At 37.3% G+C, this 22,988-nt stretch overlaps 3 protein-coding genes and 1 long non-coding RNA gene across 15 annotated transcripts; 3 read left to right on the forward strand and 1 right to left on the reverse strand.

Moving 5' to 3' along the window:
• The first annotated feature begins 22 nt into the window (after positions 1–22).
• Positions 23–2,735, forward strand: LOC124180759 (60S ribosomal protein L17). Its single transcript, XM_046566524.1, has 5 exons — positions 23–93; positions 336–422; positions 886–1,045; positions 2,037–2,207; positions 2,510–2,735. Exons 2-5 carry the CDS (start codon positions 342–344, stop codon positions 2,653–2,655), a joined length of 558 nt encoding a protein of 185 aa, XP_046422480.1. The 5' UTR covers positions 23–93; positions 336–341; the 3' UTR covers positions 2,656–2,735.
• Positions 2,736–3,688: 953 nt separating this feature from the next.
• Positions 3,689–5,761, forward strand: LOC124180757 (survival motor neuron protein). 3 transcript variants are annotated; one of them, XM_046566523.1, is made up of 7 exons: positions 3,689–3,990; positions 4,106–4,193; positions 4,284–4,478; positions 4,548–4,662; positions 5,066–5,360; positions 5,440–5,510; positions 5,600–5,761. In XM_046566523.1, the coding sequence occupies exons 2-7, from the start codon at positions 4,146–4,148 to the stop codon at positions 5,653–5,655; spliced, it is 780 nt and encodes a 259-aa protein (XP_046422479.1). In that variant the 5' UTR covers positions 3,689–3,990; positions 4,106–4,145; the 3' UTR covers positions 5,656–5,761. The 3 variants fall into 3 exon arrangements, with proteins under 3 accessions (XP_046422479.1, XP_046422478.1, XP_046422477.1); XM_046566522.1 differs by having other exon boundaries at positions 3,689–3,927; XM_046566521.1 differs by having other exon boundaries at positions 3,691–4,193.
• On the reverse strand, positions 5,737–18,043 carry LOC124180751 (katanin p60 ATPase-containing subunit A-like 2). 10 transcript variants are annotated; one of them, XR_006870301.1, is made up of 9 exons: positions 11,919–12,168; positions 11,334–11,404; positions 10,580–10,771; positions 9,060–9,360; positions 8,780–8,948; positions 8,368–8,480; positions 7,544–7,749; positions 6,873–7,483; positions 5,737–6,638 (listed from the first exon to the last, which is right to left on the reverse strand). XR_006870301.1 is itself a non-coding variant. In XM_046566502.1 (9 exons), the coding sequence occupies exons 3-9, from the start codon at positions 11,366–11,368 to the stop codon at positions 7,096–7,098; spliced, it is 1,404 nt and encodes a 467-aa protein (XP_046422458.1). In that variant the 5' UTR covers positions 11,369–11,404; positions 13,694–13,906; positions 13,989–14,330; the 3' UTR covers positions 6,670–7,095. The 10 variants fall into 10 exon arrangements, 9 of the variants coding, with proteins under 9 accessions (XP_046422458.1, XP_046422456.1, XP_046422457.1 ...); XM_046566502.1 differs by lacking the exons at positions 5,737–6,638; positions 11,919–12,168 and adding exons at positions 13,694–13,906; positions 13,989–14,330 and having other exon boundaries at positions 6,670–7,483; XM_046566500.1 differs by lacking the exons at positions 5,737–6,638; positions 11,919–12,168 and adding exons at positions 12,189–12,546; positions 13,635–13,725 and having other exon boundaries at positions 6,670–7,483.
• Positions 14,541–18,120, forward strand: LOC124180760. The gene is made up of 3 exons (XR_006870302.1): positions 14,541–14,842; positions 16,196–16,487; positions 17,986–18,120. It is a non-coding gene; the product is annotated as an uncharacterized LOC124180760 (long non-coding RNA).
• Positions 18,121–22,988: the final 4,868 nt, after the last annotated feature.

A 22,988-nucleotide genomic window follows, 5' to 3' on the forward strand; every position in this document is an offset into this window, starting at 1 on the left:
AAAGCAGCGCCACCAACGGGAATCGTCTTACGGACATGTCGCGAAGCTTCAAACATTGTGACGTCTTTTCCTGTAATATCGTTCCGCGAAGAGGTATGAGCCGAGCCTTGTTATTTTACGAATCTGTGTGCATCTGAAATATAATTCAAGTTATCGAGTATTGAACCTATCAATTACGTACGCTAAACTCTGATCTACAATTCAAGTGGCAAAGTTTTGTGATTTTGTGTTTCAAGTTACAATTATTGTCTGTAAAACATACGTGCCAGCTTCATGGCGCCGCCTGATGTTTTCCACATTTCGGAATAATTTAAACTGTATTCGTTTTATTTCAGGGCAAAATGGGACGGTATTCTCGTGAGCCTGATAATGCGACCAAGTCGTGCAAAGCACGCGGTTCGAACCTTCGGGTGCACTTCAAGGTAAACAATTTCACGCTTCTTTCATTATTTGAGAATAACCTAGAAATTTACAATCTGCGGGTTCTTCTGCACCTGGTGTAAATTTTGCCAAGATTCTAACAATCGTATTTTTATTACAATTGAGCGTTCGATCGTATTGCACATTCCATGCATTAGGTAATTTTCAAGAGTTTGTGTGGTGTCTTATGGAAATCGTGTGCAATGTGTATTTTATACGTATTGAAATTTCAAATTTCCAACTTGCAAAGATATGAAAGAATATAGTATTTCAAACTGCTATTATTTGTTTCTGAAAATGCGTGTAAGCTCGCCTGATGTATAAGTGAAATATTAGTAAAGTTGCATTTTCTTATGCTTTTTCTTTACCTTTCCTCGTATTTCTGTCACTTTACTTATAGGCCTTTGAAAGAATATTATGTACTCGAAATATACTTCGTTAATAAAGTTGTTAAAATTCTTTCAGAACACTCATGAAACTGCTCGTGCTATCAAGGGTATGGCTCTGCGTCGTGCCCAGAGGTATCTGAAGAGTGTCATTGAACACAAAGAATGCGTACCATTCCGCAGATTCAACGGTGGTGTTGGAAGGTGTGCTCAGGCTAAACAGTTTGGCACCACTCAAGGTTTGTATGTTTGCAAACACGCATGTTTTTCAACTCCTTTTAATTTCGAAGTAGTGTAAAAATTTATTTTAACAAAACTCATTAGTTGGCAATAACAGCACTATCTGAACTGCAATGGAGTAACACATACATATGTATACTGCAAATTCAACTCCTTCAAATTCATTAAAAGCTGCAAAATGATGAACTTTAGTAAATTGTCTGTTACATCATTACTAATTTAAATCTCAATTTTTCTCACTGCCATTTTAATTGAATTATAGAAGCAAGGTATGTAATGTCGAAGAAGTTAGAAAGAAAAATGTATAGTTTGAGTTTTTTTTGTGAAGTTCCAGAAATTACGCACGATTTCTAGAATTCTAAGACTTTCTAATTGATGTAAGAAAATCATGTACTCTTATTCTGTTGGTATCAAGCACGCAAACTTTGTAATTCATTGAGCATTCATTTATTTAGGAAATACAGCACATTTATTCTTGAAACTTGATTGCATTATAAAACAAAGCAGCCTGTGTATATGCTGTGCAAGCTTTACTTATTCATCAATGTTAAACTATCCGTATGCTTAGGAGTTTAAAGAATCATATTCACTAACAGTAAAATTAATTGAATCCTAGAAACTGGAATTTACGCGGAATTTTAACTATTATTGACAGTAGATACCATTTAAGAGATTGAAACTATGGAATAAAATCTTATTATCAATTAAATCAAGGGTAATTTGTGAAATATCACAGCTTTGGGAGCGTTAAGCTCTGCTATTGTTTTTTCATCACAATATAAATATCACTGTATTGAAACACAAAAATTCAAATCGAAATTTCAGAACTTCATTGTTTGTCAATAATTGGGAATTTTTTGACAAAGCTATTATTACGAAATAACTAATTTTCTTTCGAAAATGTATCCGCACTATAATGTTACTGGATTTAAACATGTGTTTATACATAGTATTGAAAGCAGAATATATATGATTTACCTTTTTACTTAGGTCGTTGGCCGAAAAAGTCAGCAGAATTTTTGCTACAACTCTTGAAGAATGCCGAGAGTAACGCTGATTTCAAAGGTGTTGATGTAGATCGATTGGTTGTTGAACACATTCAGGTGAATCGAGCCCCATGCCTTCGCAGAAGAACTTACAGAGCGCATGGTCGTATCAATCGTGAGTATCTCATGTTTTACTTGAATTCTATCTGTACGACGTATCAAGTTCCATTCCTTTCAGTGTATCATCATCTAAAAACTTCTTTAAAGCTATTATATTCCATTTGAAAATTGAACGCAGTACCATACATACAGTACAGGACATTAACGTTATATTGAGGAAGTATCTGAGAATCACAAATATCGACTCAGCATGTAATTAGGAAAATATTATGTAAAAAAAATATGAGTAAGACTGTACCGGACGAATAAACACCCAAGTTGCAGCATAACACGTGAAAAATAAATTGTTTTTTCCAGCTTACATGAGCTCTCCTTGCCACATAGAGGTCGTGCTCACTGAAAAAGAAGACGTGGTTGCGAAAGCCACTGAGGAGGAACCATCCAAGAAGAAGTTGAGCAAGAAGAAGCTTGCCCGTCAAAAAGAGAAGATGATGAGGGAATAAATAAAATAGCATTATCGACTTTACAATACGAGATCAAATGTACACTACCTTTGGTACAATAAAATCTTACTTTGTTCTCATTTTTGATTACATTTGGATGTATACTTGTCATTTCAGAATCTACAGCAATGCATCAAATTCTACTGTTTTAATACCTTTTCGTAAGTTGAGACACTTGAGGAATAATCGCATAAACATAATAGACCCCATATTAACACAAAGATTATTCGTATGTGACTATATTCGCGTAGGTAATCTTTGATAAATAAAAGTCAAGTGAAATGTTTGTAGGATTGCCCATGTTGTTTAAAGTAAAGATAAAACGGATTTTAGATATTTTACTGCTGAATTCAAACACTGCTATGCGCACAGTTAAAAAGACTGCTGTTATAAGTTTTCAGCTTTTCATACGCAGAGTGGTATGAATTGTTTTACATCCTCAAAACTACACCGTATAGTAGTTTTGAAGGTCAACATTAGTTTGTGAAAATTTTTGAATACTATTAATGGTTTCGTAATTAGCGAATGTTTTTCAATTTCATTCATGCTTTGAAAGAAATTTTAGTATGTTCACGATAATCAGCCGAAACGTTCACGAATTATTTCAATGAACATTCTTCTCAAAATGTGTATATTTAATTCAATCGTGATTTTCATTCATGCTATAATATGCAGCAAAAACTCGTACGTAGGCAAATGTATTTTGAGCAAAAATTATTATTGAATACGGTATAATATTATATCGATATTAAAATTGAAGATGTAGACTCATCTCTATGTTGTATTGTAGAGATCAGTACGTAAATATATGAGAGAAAAAGACGCTAGAGTGACCCGTAATGATATACAAATTAGGGTCCCTAATACAAATCAATACTTATTCGATGAGTGATATTTTTCATTTTATTATTGGATCGATATTCTTTTGTCTACGGGAAAAATAGTTTGTATGCAAGATTTTGATGCGGACTTTTACACATTCATCAAGATCGTTGAGTACTTGTTCTGAGCTTGTTTGATTATAGCTTATGAAATGCCTGACGGCAGTCCGGGGGTTATTTATAAAGTAAATTAAAAAGTTAGAGATATGAGTCGATAGCACTTTGTATTGGACAACGTATTGGATTAGCTGTCAACTTCACGCTTTAGTCCAAAAAATGAAAGCTCTTTGATTGGTCAACCATGGCCAAACTAAATAAACTCGGGAATAACATTGAAAAACAATTGTTGACTATTAAAACAAAGTTTTCGATGTACACATAAATTTAAAACGTAATTATAAAATGGAAAAATAATTTCGAATAATAAACAAACAGGCGTATGCTATTAGAAAACGTAATGTTCATCAGCATATAGATATAAACGAGATTTAAAGAGGTTATTTATTTATCGGCATGTCGGCGACGCGAAGCAATTGAATTTAATACAAAAATAAAATTTGGTTCCACAGCACGAGACTTTTGAATTATTGAAATTCAAATAATTTTAAAATGGCAGATGAGGATAACGTTTTGTTTGTGAGAAAAAACTCTAAACAGGTATGATCGAATGATTCCTTATTATTCGTACGATCGTTGGTGGTACGTTGTGAGGTTATGTTTTTACATCCTTTGAATGATTGATCTCAGAGATCTGCTGTAACTGACGCTATTGACGATGACTGGGATGACACAGCTCTCATCAAGGCCTATGACAAAGCGGTAAATTTAGCCAAAGATGAAGTAGCAAGACGCATGGGTGTTGAAGCACAATCCACATCGCACGGCAAACAGAGCAAAGCGCATAATCACAAACCGAATCGACAAACAGCCAAGCCTTACAAGGTATAAAAATTTCAATAAGTAAGGAACATTGACTTTAAAAATTAGCAAAGTAATCTCGCTTCTTCTTAGAAATGGGTCGTAGGCTCTCCTTGTCGTGCTGTATGGTCTGAGGATGGAGAAGTTTATGAAGCAGTGATACAGAAAATTTATGAAAGTAGCGCTACTTGCATCGTCAAATTTATAGGTAATATTTTACGTTTCCGTCTTTGAGCTTATAGATCGTGGATAGACTCGAGCATCTGAAACGCTTGTATTTAAAATCCATGTTCCAAGTCTTTGACTAGTGCTGTCAAGTATCAGTCGGGTCTTACGTGTTCAAGATTCAAAGTAAATGTAATCTATGTAAGTCACAGACTACTCCCTGCAGTATGTAAACTTTCAGAAATATTGTAGTGACGTAACTTTTCAAAGTTCAAAATGCTACAGATAGATTGACAATCCTTCTTGAATTGAGCTGAGTTATATAAAATTCTATTGAGATGCTCGAGTCCTTCCAAAAACGGTCTTGCAAGTGTAAATGCTGGTAGCCAGCTATATCCAGTCTAGCGCGCCATCAAATTTAGTCAGCTACATATTATTACTCTCAGGTTACGAAAATTCAGCTAAGGTCGATATCAGTTCGCTTACTGAGTCTCTGGGTCTCGGTAGTCAAATAGCTCAAACTAAAGAGGCAAATGCAGAAAAAACTAGCTTCATAGATATTGGAGAATCTGATTCTGCCAATAATCCTGAAATGATAAACATGGTTAGTGAGGATAAGATGGAGTTAGACACCGATGATCAAAAGTTACCCAAGACAAATTTTACCACTGGAACATCTCTTGGTTGGCCATCTGGCATTGTACCTCCCGCACCCCCTTTACCGCCACAATTAATGACCAGGTAATGTTTGAGAAGACTTTTTTTGATTTCATGAAATATTTTTCATTATAATTATCGTTCTATCTTTCATGTTGCACAGGCTACCGGAAAGCGATGGCGATGCACTTTCGAGCATGTTGATGTCTTGGTATATCAGTGGATTTCATACTGGTAATATGATTGGTTTTGGTTGCCGATTTTTCCATTGCCTATTAATCTATTTGTTGGCATTTCGTTTAATTCAAAATTGATTATTACAGGATATTATCATGGTATAAAACAAGCCAAGGAGAATCAAGAGAGACGGAAAAAGTGACACAATTTATAATTTCTCATTAATAAATTGAATTGATTGATTTTTGTAAAGAAAAATGATCTATTTATACGAAATTCATAATAAAAGTAAGTCAAATTTTGAAGAACCAGTTGTCAATTTTCACTCATAATTCCGATGGTTTCTTAACGACGAGCAACGGATTCTATGAAGAACAAGAAACCAAATCTTAATGTGCAATAAAATTTACTATGTGGCAGTTATTTTTAGAATTGTAGTTACTCCTGCAGAGAATATGGTAGTGATGAAATTAGAGTTCAGTTGATTTCGAGCTGCATATTACCGGAGTTCATTAATTCAAGAAGTGTCAAAACCGAATAGACTCGGGTCAATTTGACAATAACATATCAATTTTAATGTTCATCTAAAGGAACAAGGGATTTTTTAGTAGACAGTTCAATATTTTTCGGTAATTCTCGTCGCTTCTGCTACGCCCTTTGAAACGCTATCAAGAAAAAAAAGCTTGCAAATAATTAATTAGTTTAAAAGAGGCGGACGTACAGTGCTTGGCTCTATTTTTTCATTTCAAGAGAGAAACTTGTGATTAGTTTTCCCGTACAATTTTCTGCTCATCTAAATTTAAAAATACGTACTTTGTGGAATTTTTAAAAATTTACAATGTTTTTGCCATGTATTCAATTTGCAGAGCTTAGATCCTGCGCGGGGACCGAAACATACGATTAATTAGCGTACGGCACTGACAAAGAGAGTATATATCAGACCTTTAGATCACGGATTTTGTTGAAACTACCAGGGCTGTTTCTTTGCCACATCAAATCGGATTTTTAACGTTTAGATCCATCCATTGGGCCTTTCTTCGTTCGGTTCGATAGATGAGGTTGTCGGTTTTGAAATTTCAAATTTATACAAATCCCCTAAATGAATAGAAAATTGTCAGGGTCGAAGGCTGGCCAATTTGGCATGGAACGACCCATACTCCTGTGTGTATTCTGGCAGTTCAATTCCTAATTTTTATACAAATCAATGCATAAAACATTAGCGAAGTGTTAACTTTATAGAAATCGCAAAGGTGTACATATATTTGTTATTTTGAAAGTTCAATTTTAAAATGGTCACGTCTTGTTCAGGCTCTACGTTACATGGCTTTCATTCAATATGCATGATACTATAATTATTTCGAAGTTGCGTAATATTAATTTGATCGCAGTGCATTTTCATCTTCCGTGCGCCGAACTTACTTGGTTTTCTACTTTGTAGTATTCATATTCCATTTTTCGATGCGGCGAACAAGTGAACATTTTCTGCGAATAGCGATCTTGAGGTGAAATACGATCCGATGATGCACCTCCACATAGAGCGTATTTCGGGAGAAAAATGTCCAACAGTGTGAATGTTTGGTTTCGATCAATATACGTCTGACCTCGAACTACTCTGTTTGGTCAGTTTAGAACATTATTATAATTAGGATGCACCAAATTTTTCTTTCCACTGTTTGTACATGTCGGCTATGTGCTTCGATGTAGGCTTAATTCGATCAAAGGCTATCTGGAGGTAGTTCAATTTACTAATGGCTCCGTGATGAATTTTTCCAATTTCCCCGCGTACGATTTTGTTTTCCTCAAGCATTTGCCAAATCGGGCGTAACTGCATCATCCATGCTTCTTTGCATATCAACTTTAAGTCGGCGCAGGAGTAACCCTCGGTTTTTTGTACCAATTCGAAGAAGTCTTTGTCTTGGAGGAGGTCGACGTGGACGTATGATCGAAGAAATTCAAAACGACTCCTCACATCCGGAAGGTCAACGAGAATACGTTTCTCGAGTCGACGAAGAAGCGCGGCATCCAGTTCCCTGCGCCGAAATCAAACATCTCAGTTTAATTCTTCGAGACTGAACCGAAAATTGACTCACCAGGGTGAATTTGTGGCGGCCAGAAGTAGAATTCGATTCTTCGATGAAACAAGTCCGTCCATTCTGGCCAGCAGTTCCGCTCGAAAACGTCTGGCTGGGTCTGTGCAGTTCGAAGATGTCACATCCGCGTGACTACCAACTACCCAGTCAGCTTCGTCGATGAATATTACCGCTGGGGCATGATGTTCTGCCAGGTCGAAAAGGATCTGTGAAGTTCAAGGTTGAGCTAAAAGACTTAATTTTCACATGCACGAGCAAAACGAAGACCATATAAATGACCCTACGACACTGAAGATTTCTTCTTGGGTACTGGAGAAACTTGTTCAAATTTTTCAACTCTTCTGTATAAACTCATTTTGCTTTTTCACAAATTCTTAAAGTTCTGCCAGATTCTATTTATTCAAAGAATGACTCATTTTCTACCGTGATTCAAGAAATTGAAAGAATGAAACAAAAACAGACATCAGTTACCGAAATCTGAAATTTTCCACTTGACAAAAAACAAAAATAAATATATAAATTAGAACGATTTTATGTTTCGTCTCTTAACGAGATGTCGGCAAAGTTTTCAATAAAAATCAAGAGGGTTCCTTTGCGCCACATCTTGAATATCTCTTGAGATTTTTATGGGAAAGGCCTGATCCGCCTCAGACCACCTTGCAAAAAAAAAAAAAAAAAAAATGTATTCCACACGGGTATTATTGGACACAGGCTTATCTGACACGGCCTTCTTCTATTAGGACGAATACGATCTTTTCCATTAAAATCTCAAGAGCTGTGTAATGCAGATAGTATTTTCGGCAAAATTAACACAATGCACTTACTCGAACTAGCTTTTCCGAGTCTCCTCTCCATTTGCTGACGATCGAAGTCGACGAAATGTTGAAAAATGTAATCTTGCACTCAGTGGCAACAGCTTTAGCCAGCATGGTTTTACCTACGTCGCATAAAACCAGAAAAGACAAAAATATCAGCCTTTAATTTGAGCAAAACGCTGGTTGTCCAAATAGATTGAACCCGGATTTCGCATAAATTTCATGCTTTGCACCTGCGAAGAAGGTTGTCGGTGAATGGTGGTCGAAGGTTAAAGGTCGTGTTTATTATTGGTTGATGGACAAAGGGAAGTTAGTTCCTAGCCAGCGAGCCACGAACTGGATATTAGATTTGGGACTTTGGCTTGGCGGTTTTCAAAACCTCCCCCGACACGTGATGATGATAATTTTAAAAGGGCGCTACCGGTTCCTGGAGGGCCGTACAAAAGGATTCCTTGCCATGGAGCTAGCTTGCCACCAAAAAGCTCGGGATATTTCATTGGGTACACCGTAGCCTCTTTCAGTAGACTCTTGCACTCCTTCAAGCCTTCGATGTCGTCCCAATGAACGTTCAAGTCCGTCATTACGATATCCTGTAAATTTATACGATTTACGACATTAATCAGAGGTCAGAGGTTTACCCTTTTCCTGGGCACTAGCTCTACATGCAACAAAGATGCGGAGAAGTTAGGATATAGGTTCACCCTGGATATCGTATCAGCCATATCCCTCCATTCTGTGCCGAGTTGGTACAAGTTACCAATTGGTTTCAGAATTCGTTCTTTGGCAAAGTGTGCGACCTCCTCGTTGACCGCTGATACATTAACGTGCTCTGCATTTCCGGAAGATTGGAAGACTGGAGTCACAGTGATACCCAAGTTTGGCTCATTGTCGGCCGCGGTTTGCACATTATTCACTTTCGGTAAGGGTTTACCTTTAGCCAGCTCGGTCGGCCGCACGTCTGCTGGTTTCCGCAAGTTTCTATTGATCTTCTCCTTCTTAATCCTGTGCAAGTAAATGTCTGCAGAGGTCATGAAATTACGATGGTCCAGGTCAAGCTCTAGTTAACTTCCGAAGAAGTTTGTTAATCAATACTTAAATACTCTGTATCGAATCTTTACTGATATCGTCAAACGATTTTTCTGGAATTCTACCTTATAGCAGAGAAGGAATCTCACATTATATGACATGCTTGTAATTTCGTCGTATCACAAAACTTATCGCCACAGCGTAGGGACATCTCAATTTTTGATATCTGATTCACAATGTCTAAAAAAATTCGATAAATTTCTATTCATATTCGGTATTCCAGCCTTGAACGCTGTTCTCTTGACTAACCCATTCTGAGTTCAACATTCTGGAAATTTAAGCTCTGCTTGAAGTTTATAACTATACAAGAGTAACCTCAATCGATTTATTGGTTCACCACACATGAGTGTAAAAATATCTAACTTATCGCCAAACCTGATATAACTGTGCAGAAATAATCATCTTAACGATATAAAATTGAATATCTGCACTTTAAAACGCATCTTTTTCAAACTACTAAACAATATTAGGTTGTGCATTAAGGAGGCAAAGTACGTCTTTTTATGTTGAGCTATAGAGTAACGAATGTTGCAAGTACGCGAGGTGTAAAATGATCTCGCAGCCTTCATGTTGCACGCGATACTTTATATCTTAAAATTACAGTTGACTAGTGTTATTTTTATTTTTTTTTGATTTTCAAAGCGAAAGTGTATGCGCAAAGCACAAATTAGAGCAATTTTAATACATATATATAATATATATATATATACACATGAAACTTCATTTTTGCACTTTGACGGTATGTAATGTATTATAAAATCATGGACAAAAAAGTGGGTGTGCTTCTTACTTTATGATTTCTCATGGGTTGTAAAAGTTTAAAAGATTAGAGGGGATAAATGTAGTAAGATGAAATGATGGTACTACAAGGGCGGAAATGCGTGGCAGAACCGAATAAGATTCGAATGTCCAGAGTATATACGGCGTGCATATAATTTGGGGTGAAAATAAGCGAACACTTTTACTTTTTGAAGTATATTTGCAAACGCACGTACCACATTGGCTGAAAATATTGATCGGTGAAAAAGTGTGTCATGTTCTTGTGCGACGAATGAATAAAACTCTACGGTATATTAATACAGAGTCGTGACGGCAATGTATGGATTTTCGATCGAAAAAACTATATCGTACTCACGGATTAATGTTGACAGCGTTATTGCAGGCTGTTGGCTCAATTTTTTTACATATCTTCGGGTATTTGTTGTACTTGGCGTAGTGGTAGTCAGAAAATTCAACGAGGACGGTGTCCAAATCGATGTTGTCGCAGACTTGATAGTCTCCCGAGAGTTGAGCCTCTTTGACCAGCGATTCGACCGTATCTATACATCTGTGTTAAAAAATGCATCACACATCAGCGCTACACGCTCGTACACAGGGTGGTCTGTTTTCGATGCCATGAATCAATATCTTGCTGAAATCGCCTACTTCCGCACTGACACAATGTATTATTACTGGCCTCGTTGAATTCATCTTGATATTCGTTACAAGGCATTTAGAACTGCAATGTTTTTTCCTTGTTTAAAATAAATGCCGTTCAAAAAATATCCGAAGCGGTAACGCGTAAAATTCAAATCATATTAACACCGTCTTTTCCATTCGTAGCCCCACAAGTTTCACATGTAACACTTCGAATTTCCAACAAATTAAAAAGGCCCCTTTGTTAAAATGGCGTATATACTAACGCTCAATATCTCTGTGACATGAATCGCGATCAGCGATTTTCTTTGAAATTAATAATTACATGACGGCGCTATTGTAGGTGATTATGGAATTGTTAGTCAGCTGCAATCTATGCAATGAATTGGCAATCAGCAAGTTGATGAACGTCAAGCACATGATCTTCTTTCATTAAAATATGTATGTATCAGAATTTACGCTTCGTAACCCACCCTTGTTCCCGCAGAAACTCCGCGATCAGATACATCAGACTTCTCCGCCTCTCTTGGGAGCGTTTTTCCTCCTAAAAAATATTGTACTCAACTTTTTGCACGTGAGTTTTTCACTATATGTAGGTAACTCGCACATCACAGGGTAACCGCGAAAACGTTGACGTCGTACGTGGGGAAACGATTGTAGTTGCAAGGAAATCGTGGTTTTTAATTATTGCGTCATGGTCATTTAGATTTTTCCTAACCCACGATTTTAACGTTTATTCTCAACAATGTTCGGGCCTAACAATCGGTAGAATTTTTAATTGGACAATTCTGAAGCTTGCACGTATTATGCCGAGCGGCGTATAAAAAGGAACAGATTTTCACGTTACGAGAGTTTGACTCTAATGCCTATGACTGAAAAGTTATAGCGCTTCATGGCAAAACACATTCGTTCGTTCGTCGATTTCAAATTTCTGTGCGGCGTCCAATTAAGAACAATCGATAAAGCTTCACCAATTTAAAGTGTATGAGAAACGAAAGTGACAGATAACAGAAACTATTCGTTTACGAATGTTTAACAACAAAGCTGAGATTGCATACCTTTTCTCTGGCTACGTGAGCTATTTTGCTGCTCGAGTAAGATGACAAATAGTCAGCCATTAGGTAAAATCGGGTTCACTCCGTTGCTGGGTGTCGGGTAAAGGATAATTAATAAAATTGATAAAACTGTGTACAAGTTGACTGTGGCTGCGGAGGATACTGCCAGGAGAACAAAATTGTTTTGGAGGAACGAACTTGTTTCCGTTACCACAGCGACAGGGAAGTTACCCCTACAATGAACAGAACGTTCGATCGTTACCTGCTACTTACATCTTTATTTATCATTCGGTAAACGTAGACTTTGAATACACAATTAGTGATTGGTAATTGTTGCCGATAATGGGCGAAGCTGTTCAAGCAAAGTATTCTTGAAACAATGCCAATGCGCGAGACTGCACAGTGGTACACGATGCAACCATTTGCTTCGTGTAGTTAATTAAGAAGATCCACCAACATAATATGTATCTATGTATGGACATACGTATTGCATCGTACATACATATAATACATGAATGTGTGTCTAGTCCACTATTTCACTTAATACGCAGAAAGTTCTCCAAGCGTTGCCAATAACCTTGAGCAATAAGTGGTTGCGGGATATCTCTCTAGTTGCCTGAAATTCGTTTGGCTTCGAATCCAAGGTTTTGGCGATGAAGGAAGAAAAAAAATAGAAATAAAAAATGCAATTTAAGAAAAAATAGTAGAAATTACGTGTATCTGGTAACAGACTGTGAATTTTCAAACAGTTATTGTATTCTAGTTTTCAAACCGAGGGCGGTAGAGGCTCGATAAAATAGTCGGCAGTGCATTCCTCCGTTGGGAAAAACCCTAAATTTACTCGCAAGTTTAAGGGTAAATTCGCAGTCACTACTAGAGGGTTATCTAAAATTGAGCGTTAACCGTTAATTAGAACATGTTTGGGGGTTGGAGGTTACCCTCAACATTAGAGGACTTATTCTCCTTGAAAACATTTCAGTGTAATCATTAAACTTGGGTATAAACTTGAAACTTGGATGTAATTGTTAAAGTACCGGGAAGCGTTGAGGGTTAACACCGAGAGCTGGGTTTTTTTTGTGGAAAGTTAATCTGATATTGCATACGACATGGGTATATTATTATACCTACGGATTCAAGTAGTAGTGTTTTGTAAAAAATTTTAATGTCGTATCATAGGAGGTATCGATTAAGATCGGAGGTCCCGATTTGAGATTTGTTCTATTAGTTTTTGCATGAAAGTATTAAATGGAAGACAGAATTTAGAAAAGCAGATTTTAAGTAAACGCCATCCTTGTCTGAGATACGATTTAATTTCCTATTTTTGAAGTACTAATTTGCCAAGAATTAAAAATATAACGAAATTTTTGAGCCCTTGTCGAAAATGAAGATTTCATAACAGCAGTAGGAATGTAAATTTGAGAAAATAATTAAAATTTCAAGCAATAACAGAATGAATTTTTGGTATCCAAAGAGAAAAAAAGAGTTTTATATTTATTATGTTTTACTAGGTGTTTCTAAAAATTTTAGATTTCAGAAAATCGGCGCTTGAGAACCAGCAAATTAAATCATATCTCAGATAGAGATTCTTAATAAGATAAAAATAATCGAGCTCTATTTTCGACGAATACTATTATGTAAGAAAATTCTGGAGCAAATCTAAAATCTCGACATGGAATCGTGATTATTTCAAAGTGGTCAATAATTGCGCTATAATTGTACCTGTATTTTATGATTTTTGAAGCTTTCTGTCAAGGGAATATTGTTTCGACTACAATTACCTCAAGTCCTTTCAGTTGTACTTTCAAACCTTCGTTAAATCATACTTCCGTATTTACAACTCTTCGACTGTACTATGGGTTTGCTCCACCCTGATCTTCGGAGTTGGGACAACTACCAGCCACCGGTTGGGCAGTTCTCGTAACTTCTTACTCTCGAGTAACTTTCACTCCTTTGGTTCTAAAAGTTTGCCATCGGGAAGAAGCAGGATTTTTCTGTGCGGACAGTTTTATAAGAACATGGGGCTGCTGGTATTTTATTTTCGGTCATCCCTCACTGAACCAGATCCTAACCTACCCTTGGTGTTTTGCCAAATGGTCTTTTCACTCTGCAGCAAGATCGCGGTTCCAGTTCTGATTGTCAATCGCCGACCCCAACGTCCGCAAGTATACCGCAAGATCATCACCACGTGTACGGGTTACGTGCGGAGCAATACGGTTATACGTACAGGTATACCCGATTCTGGGTAAATACACGAGGAGGCTGGTCCCGCCTGAGTCGTTGGTAGCTGGGGGTTCTAAAAGCTTGCGCCACTCTCTTCGAGCTGGAAGGGTGGGAGTTCGAAGTGGGGGTCGGGGATAAGGGTGGTCTCCGAGTCGTGCCTTGGGGTGCACAGGTTGCGTTCGATCGACCCGGTCACTACGCAGCGTGCGACGCTCACTGCGACAGTCGGCTTCGTTGGTCCGGCACCTCGCGTGGTCGGGCTGTGAACACTGATTGTGAATTTGCACCATTTCGCACACTGGGTACTGGTTCAGACCCAGTCTAGACCCGTCGGGCGCGATTGACTCGGTGAAGGGTGCGCCGTCGTCTTCTTCTCCATATTCTTCGACAACCCAACTCGGTGACCGGCTCGCCTGCAATTGTGCCGTTGAAACGATATGTTGATGATAATTTTTTCCTTTTGTTGATAATAAAGTGAACCGTTCATGCGTCGCGACGTGATTACTTTCAGTCGCGATTTATTGTCAGATAGGGATGCTTGTTGACCTTGGGAGTTTGAACGCTTGGTTCTTTTACTTTGTTCAATTTCATCGTTTCTGTACGGATGTAAGGTGTGCGTATAATAGTGTTGAATTATTCAAGTCGCTGTACGGAATATCAAGATCGGCACCTCAATGACACATGATATTCACGTGTGCCACACGTAGGTATGCGATACATGTCCCTCTTATTTTGTTGTCAGTACAGAATCAAGCGTGATATATTGTTATCACTGATTATAACATAAAAGACTCGTGCGTTTTGACTGAATTTGTAAATATTTTCAGAGAAGGAGTGATTCATACTTGAGAATTCTGAATCCAAGAGTCATCTGATAATTCTATAAAAAGTCCACGAATTTCGAAATCTCACGAAATGACACAGAAAAATGTTTCAACTTTCCAAAAACGATATCTACTGTAAAACGCACTTTAATTTGTTACTAAGTTATGTTTGAAATGTAGGAGGTGCAACAAGAAGACAAGATACTTGTTTTATCGAACTATTTAAAAATAAATATGGAATGCAGTCAAGAAACTATGGAAAACACTGTATAGAATATTGATTGGTTTTCTTTTTACGAACCATGTGATATAGTTTCAGTTACGAATGCAACAACGTCGCGATACCGACTGATTGTGCAAATTGTATTTCACTTTTCGTTCACTCGTGATAAATTCAATCGACACGAACTTTGAAAAATTATACAGTTCGCAATGATTACGCTTGTGCGGTGTTTAAGGAAAGTTTGGAAAATTGACGAAAAAGCTATATAAATGTACTTGCAGTTGCCTCTCATTCGCTCTGTGGTTATTATGGAACACTGCTATATGTTAATAAGCACGGAAAAAGTATAGAAATTTTCGCGATTGCAAACTATTCTTATAAAATTTCAATGGTATCCGATGAACCATGTAGTCCGTATACTTTATAATAAACCTTTTAGCACTACCTTCGTTGTTCGAAAATGATTCGATTCATCTTATATTCAAACTCTGTAATCACAATATAAGTATTATTGCGATTTTTATTATTACCAAATTTGACATTTTTCTGTGTATGTGTAATTTGGTGAATTATCATTCTCATTGCAATCCATGTATGATACATTATATCGCATAATTTCAAATAGTCAGTTGCTTTCTTACTTTTTAGAGTGAATTATAGTTATCCTTTCGATTCCTGTAACGAAAATATTTGTAAGATTATGGCTTGAGAAATTCCTCTTCAACGAAGCGGGGTGTTTGAGTTTCCATACTTAGACGTACTTATATCAAAACATGCGAGTCCATTTGAGAAATCCTCGAATATAATGAAGCTCGTGTGAAATTGATTCGTCCGATTGGCTGCTCAACAATCACTTACATTTAATTATTATAACTATTTGGAACAAAGTTGATGCGGGAATTTATCACCTTCGGCAACGAAGTAGATTTCTTGGCAATTACCTAATTTGCGCATCAGTCAAACCCACGCTGCTGGTAACGATGACAAACGTGTCTTAATGCCTTGAATGTTAGGAGTCATGCTCCTGCGGCATCAGTGTGTGGCAAGAAGCTGTTCGACTGAAGAGTTTTCGCATCAGTTCTTCGGCTAGACGTAGCCGGACTTAACGTCGCGTTGTTAGAACGCTGGACGTTTAACAACAAGAGTTTTCCTCGCCGTTGGGAAGCGTTATTCGCAAATTTTTCCCTGACCCGAGTCAGGCCAACGGTCAACGGTCAAGGAAAAAGATTATCGCCATGGTGAATTCAATAACGCGACTGGCTGCAGCTGTATTGTCTATCGCTGCATTTCTAGTCTCTGAAGCAGGTGAGCGATTTCGTCGACACTCGACATAAATAACGCAAATATATTAGGGTGGTCGATCTAAATCGACAAAAGTCAAATTTCGAGGGTGTGCGAGTCGTCGAGATTGCATGGTATGGTGATGTGAATTTTTTCTCAGATAGTAGCACTAATGCCCGCTAAAATCTCGCAGTCAAACATTTTTTTTTTTTTACCATTATTACTCTTGCGATAAAATAAATGCTAAGAATGTGTCCGAAACACGTAAATTTTTAATGGGGAAATCCACCATTTTTGGGGCACGTGCTAGAGCTGAGATAAAATACTGAAAACATTTGGCAGATTTTTTTTTAATTACTTAAAGTTGATCTGGAGGCGGTCCGAAAACAATTTTGCACCATCCTGATATATACATATAAACAAAATGCGAATCATGTGACAATTCATCACATTTTCTCAGGTCAGCTGCATCGGTAGTCATTGTCACGTAATTCGTATGGAATTAAACTCGCAGTTTCTTTCGGTTTGAAAATAAGTTAGCTGGAAGGTCAAAGCATTTACACATTTGACTGAACGTGTATTTCGTATCAGCAAAGCTCTTTATTTTCAAGGGCATACTTTCGTGCGAGGTTTTGGCGTGTCGATTGGCCGGGAAAAAAGTTAGATTAAATCTTCATTATCGCTGTATAATACATTATTTTCAACAGCTAAGCATCCAGGCAAATTAATTAGCTTTTTCAATTCGAATGGGTTATTTTCTAAGACTCAAAGTTTCGAAATTATTATACAGAAAAGTCGGGTGTACTTTCGATATTGACAATTTATAAAGGTAATGCAACTTAACGGACTCTCGCCCGTTAATAATACGACGTAACTCTTGCGTGTAGAAAGTTATTTTAACAAAGTAGTCTCCCGAAGAGAAATTAGTACAAAACTTATAGCCGCACAATCCTCGTCACTTTTCATACAGTTGTATAAATGAACTTTGTTCGCGAACGGATAAGTCCCTGTCAAAATAGCGACAACATAAAGCACTAGGTATTTTACCTCATGATATGTACACATTAAAAGCATACACAATTTACCGCAACCTTTCACGAATATATAGTCTACAACTCGGGCGGCGGGCGATGATAAAATTATAGCGGTAAAGTCGCGGCGTAAGTAATAACCGTTCGTGATTAACTAAATTGCAATTGATTTTCCATAAAACGCGATGTTCCGGTCCCATAACGAAATCTTCCAGCTGCTTCTTTCATCGATCGACAGAATCAAATAAAATCATGTAATCACGTCTGACCTAACGGAGTCCGTAAAAGTTGATGAAGATGAAAATTGACGTTCAATGATTTTCGCTTACAGACAATTATTCACCTTAAAGTTGAAACGCCAAGCTTATTTCAATACTTGCATACCGGCAATACTTTTTATTTCAAACTCACCCCTCGCTGCTCGTTTATCCCTTGTGTTTTCACCCACCGTTGCCAACGAGCTGGAAACTTGGCGAATACAGCAGGGTCAGTATCGTTTCAGATGCACTGGAAGAAAACTGCACCGACTTCCAGGGTGGCACAGTTAGACATGGCCTCCTCTACGTACCAGGTCCTGCGGTATGCAGCTTGTGCGTTTGCTACCATTCCGAGCCGATGTGGTGCAAGGCCATTTACTGCACCCCACCATACGTAAGTGAGCTCTGATACTACGCCACCTGTAACAATCGACAGTAACGTCATCATTTTTATTTAGCATAGTCGACAGGTTACCACCGCATTTCGTTGTAAACTTCTTTTCCTTTTTCGGAATGTCGCGATGTCGGAGGAATAGCGAATGTACTTGAGGGTTACTGAACTACAACGTAATTAAAGAACCATTACGTCCAAAATTAACTTTTAAAGTTACCAACATAAAAAATAACAAAATTGATTTTAATCTATAAAATGCAATTGCTAAAACACCAAAAACAATGCGATAGTAGTTCCAAATTACAAACACCACCTGGTGAAAAAATAATGCGCAATTGTTGTTGGTACGCGAAGGCGAGCGTGTATGATTCTTCTTATAGCTATACTTGTTAGCGAAGCCCTTTCGTGGTTTGTCGTGTCAAGATGAAGAGGATTAGGCCAAGGGTAATGTTTACACAATATGCAGAGGTTCTCTCGTCTCCACTCAAAGGGAACGACGATTTATATTTACGAACAGAGTTTTGAAGCGTGTGGAATCCGGCGAAACTGGTTTCGAAAAGCCAAAGCTTTACTGGATAATTCTCCACACAATTCGGAATCCCTAACATCTGATTTATAACTCCTTCATGAGTGGGTGTAATTTCTATCACATGTGTTCAATCCTACACGTAATTCAGACTACAACTACTCGATCGACGCGTAAATTGAACTACTCAAAAATGTTCGTTCACGTAACTTTTTAAAAATATCCTTGGATATATTTTTTACTTTTATATTTTTCATCTTCAACTCTCTTAAATCTTCACTGAGACTTATAACTATAGTTTTTACTAATTATTCAATTGTGCCATGGTTAAAGTTGAAATTTACGTTTTGCAATATGCTGCAGTCTGCAGTGATCTCTCGGCAAAATTTTATTGTCAAAACACCTTTACATCCAATGAGTTTCAATTTGATTATTTATTCAGAGGAGTTTTACTACAGACCACGATTTCTCTGATCGTCAATTTTTTTTTTTTTTTTACCAGTTTGTGAACAGCTACTTTGCAAGGCTGGTAATTACCACCCAATATCAGAATTAGTCATTAATTTTTTTAAAGAATTTAGAAAAAAATGGCCAGTTGGACGTTATAGAAGCAGAGAACAATCAAATAAGATTCCAGTGTGTTTTGAAGCTTGTGAGGCGCTTATTTCTTTCGAATTACTGGTAATTGAATCAACACTAGAATTAGAATTAAACTTAGAACACATAAGAGATCAAATCAGGACGTCTCGGTATTTAGTCAAATTCTGATGTGATCTGTATGATAATAATAGAGTACGATGCAATTAGAATGAATAACTAGTTATTTTTGCCAGTCTTCTTTTCACAGAGTCGATGTTAAGAGAAAATTTTACAATGTAAATACTTGAACAATGCTGTCTGAAATAAATATTTGTAAAGTGATGTCTACATCAATGTGGCAATTAATTTTCTTCTCACACACACTTCGTTCTCTCTATAAAATACTTGGCAATTAACTTCTTGCTATTAATTACTCAATTATTTTTTCAAAGGTTTGTCGATATTCAAATTTCCTTGAAATTATTGAAATAGCCAAGAAACTTTGTGAAAAACTCTATCTTTCACTATTCAACCGATCATACGTACACAAGGTCTAAAAAAATAGCCCCTTACAAGTGATTTGATAGTTTTACTTTCTCAGGGACAAGTAATAAACCAAGTTCAAAAGTACGGTAATGACTCATAAGGGTAAAAGGGTTTTGATCCTTACGAGGGTTTGTTTTATCACTTACTACGCTCAGTATCGGTGTGCGACTAATCGGACGTGATAGCTCGAGTCGGACTGCTCTCACCTCCGTCTTTCTCGCGCGCTAATCGCTCGCTTTGCGCTTCTACCTCTGCGCATGCGCGCTGCTCGCTTACTCCCCCCACTCCCCCTCCCCCCCAGCGCACACGCATGCCGCACAAACTTCTCGCGCTCACCAGGTAATATGATTGTGGGAAGGTTGTTCGTATTAGATGTAATAGCACATATAGGCAACAGAAAACTTTTCTTTTCATCGTAACTCGGTAACACGATTGCTGCATCGTGGTTAGGTTGAATAAAGAGCTGTAAAAACAATCTTTTTTCCAACAATTGCTTGGAAATTAAGCACGTTAGCGCATGCGCACAATTGAAATGCTATATTTTACACTCTCGGACCTTCTTCGGCGCATGCTCACTTTCCAATAATGCAATTTTACGCATCGTGTCATTGAGTGTAAGTTAACTTAATCCAATAATAGGTAGTTGTTCTGGAAAATTTGGTCAACATACTTATAATATCGTATTTTATGCAATGAGTCACGGTAAACAACATACCATAAATTCTCTTTAGAATTTGCAGTGGGTGCATCATTTTCCCCAGAGGCTTGACCTGCGAGGTGTAATTTGCGTGGTACGCGATGTTTAAAGCGATATGCTGAGAGGCTTTTTCTGCAATTATATCACGATGCCAGGCATAATTATTCAGAGGTTTTCTTTAGATTTGTGGATGTAAGCTGATAATGCAATAGACGCATTGCCGTAAAAAGAATGAAATTGAAAACATGTTCATTTCAATGTTATAGTACTTTCAATAAATTTAGATTGCCTAATACGTTTTTTTCTCGTTATACTTTCACTCCTAGAGATTTATTCTAATACAATTAGTCTGATAGTTGAAAAAATTAGGAGGTGTAAAATTTCAGTTGTACCATCCTTCATCTACATTCCTGTTATTTTTTTTAAACGTATATTGTTTGGAACGTTACCGTTGCTACAATTTGCGGAAAAGTGGACCAATGTTCCAAATAACTGGCAAAAAACAAAAAAATCAGAACTCTGGGTACCGAAAATAATTGAAAACCACTCCGATAATTAGTATATTTGATTCAGAAGTTTTCCGTAACACGTGAGGCAAACTGATTACTAATAAGAAAAGTATGCACGTTGATACCAATGTATATAAGTTTATAAAATCGGCCTACCAGAGATTTGATTGACTGTATTAAAATATTGGGCAGGAAATTACAATTTCAATTTTTCTAACGATTACATATTAAAGTTATGGCTTGTACAATTGTAACTAATGTAAAAAATTTTAAATTCTGAAAGTATGGGAATAGATGAGACTGACGTAATTTTGGTGTTTCGTTATTGGTAAAAAGCTTCAAATTTTCAATCTGAAGGTAACAGAAATGTAAATTTTTTACGGCATAATTGTTATTTTGTCCTCATTGGCGACAGATTTTTTTGATTCAATCTAAAAAAATATAAAGATATGGTAAAACGCTCGTACTGGCCTACAGACGTTCTTTTGAAAGCTGGATGGAAATCTGCAAGTTGAGGGTTTCCAGTGAAATAATCATTGCTGATTTTCTTCCCAAGATAAAGCCGTCAAAAACATCCCCTTCTATTTTCCAACTGTTTTTTTCACGCGTTCACACCCTCGATTCATTTGCGTCATTGATCAATGAAGTCCCGACTTGTGGCTATGCACAAATATCTTGATACAGTGCAAACGGGTGACCTTGTTGTGCGAATAAAATTACGTGATTGAATATCTAAATGAAAAACGTAGAATGTATAAAAGACATTCTGCCTAGCACCTCGCACGTGTACGTGATGGTTTTTAACGTTTTCGTAAACGAGAAGAATTCGGTTTGATGATTTTTGTTTTTCAACCTTATGAAAATTACAAGGAACGAAAATCAATTATGAGTCCTTTCTGAATAATAATTCTCAAGGAAAAATTTGTTCTCCAAAACACTTCAGTCTGGTAACCCTCGCATTAAAATACAACTTTATTATTTCACGTTTGACGCTTTTACGCGATAATCCGCCATACTTGTAGGAAAAATTGGAGAACGCCCTGAGCGTGTTGGTAAACTGGAATTGAAAATCAGGTCAAGTGGCATCCCCTTAACCTCGAGGTTACAATTAGCTGCGAACAGTGTTCGAACAAGCTTGAAAATTAATCAAGAAAATTAATCCCAACAGAAATGCAAGCGGTTTCGCGTCGGCGAGCGATGCTGTGAATTCGAGTGTTTGGACGGCACTGATGCTGACTGGAGCAGCCCCGATCTCATTATTGCATCCGGGGCTTCCAGCTTAGACGAAGGAGTCTTGCTCTTCGTTGCAACGCTTCTGGCAGCCCTGATCGAGCCTTAACCGCTACAAATCGCATCGTTGGAAGTTTGATGATCGACGCGTTCGCTATTTCAGAGAACTCGATATTACAAGTACATAACGCATTGAGTGTGTAAGCAGCAGCATCTTTTTTTCTTCGTTATGCTACCCGTGTTGTATTAATTTATCTTGGAAGCCATGCACCTGGAGTACGTCCTTTAAGGCTGTGAAAGAGAGTATAAATTATATAAATCTCGAGAAATGCGGAAGAAAGTGAAGGTTTATGTAGGCCAACGATGTAAATCAACTTTTTCGTCTACTAATTTCCGTAACAGTATAATCGTTGGAATTTTCGATAGATTACGTTGAGTAATTTCCCAATACACTAATCTAAATTAAACCAATTTTTTATTACGGGTTCAAACCAACTGCTGCGTAAAAGAATATTGATAATAACTCATACGTGATGGATTGTAAAAATTTGTAATCTGAGTCTGTGCAATAACTATTTCCATTGCATTACTTACAAGTGTTCCAAAGTTTGAAATTCCTAACTTTTGATCATCCGCAGAATCGCGTACTCCAAAATATCGCTCAGGTACGTCAGTAAAACTGCGAGTTTGCTGTAAAAATTTAAATCATAAAAATAGGCACTTCGATTCTCTATAGAAACACGCCAGTAAACCATA

Source organism: Neodiprion fabricii, chromosome 4, assembly GCF_021155785.1.
Source record: "Neodiprion fabricii isolate iyNeoFabr1 chromosome 4, iyNeoFabr1.1, whole genome shotgun sequence".
Lineage (NCBI taxonomy): Eukaryota > Metazoa > Arthropoda > Insecta > Hymenoptera > Diprionidae > Neodiprion > Neodiprion fabricii.

Bases quoted from the DNA above. Each gene is read 5' to 3' on its own strand.
- LOC124180751 (XM_046566499.1), bottom strand. From the start codon at position 11,978: ATGGCTGACTATTTGTCATCTTACTCGAGCAGCAAAATAGCTCACGTA. The intron at 11,405-11,918 runs GTATGCAATCTC...AATATTTTTTAG, and splicing joins CTCACGTAGCCAGAGAAAAG to GAGGAAAAACGCTCCCAAGA. The intron at 8,481-8,779 runs GTAGCGCCCTTT...TATGCGACGTAG, and splicing joins GTACGGCCCTCCAGGAACCG to GTAAAACCATGCTGGCTAAA.
- LOC124180757 (XM_046566523.1), top strand. From the start codon at position 4,146: ATGGCAGATGAGGATAACGTTTTGTTTGTGAGAAAAAACTCTAAACAG. The intron at 4,194-4,283 runs GTATGATCGAAT...GATTGATCTCAG, and splicing joins TGAGAAAAAACTCTAAACAG to AGATCTGCTGTAACTGACGC. The intron at 5,511-5,599 runs GTAATATGATTG...TGATTATTACAG, and splicing joins TATCAGTGGATTTCATACTG to GATATTATCATGGTATAAAA.
- LOC124180759 (XM_046566524.1), top strand. From the start codon at position 342: ATGGGACGGTATTCTCGTGAGCCTGATAATGCGACCAAGTCGTGCAAA. The intron at 1,046-2,036 runs GTTTGTATGTTT...CTTTTTACTTAG, and splicing joins ACAGTTTGGCACCACTCAAG to GTCGTTGGCCGAAAAAGTCA. The intron at 2,208-2,509 runs GTGAGTATCTCA...TGTTTTTTCCAG, and splicing joins AGCGCATGGTCGTATCAATC to CTTACATGAGCTCTCCTTGC.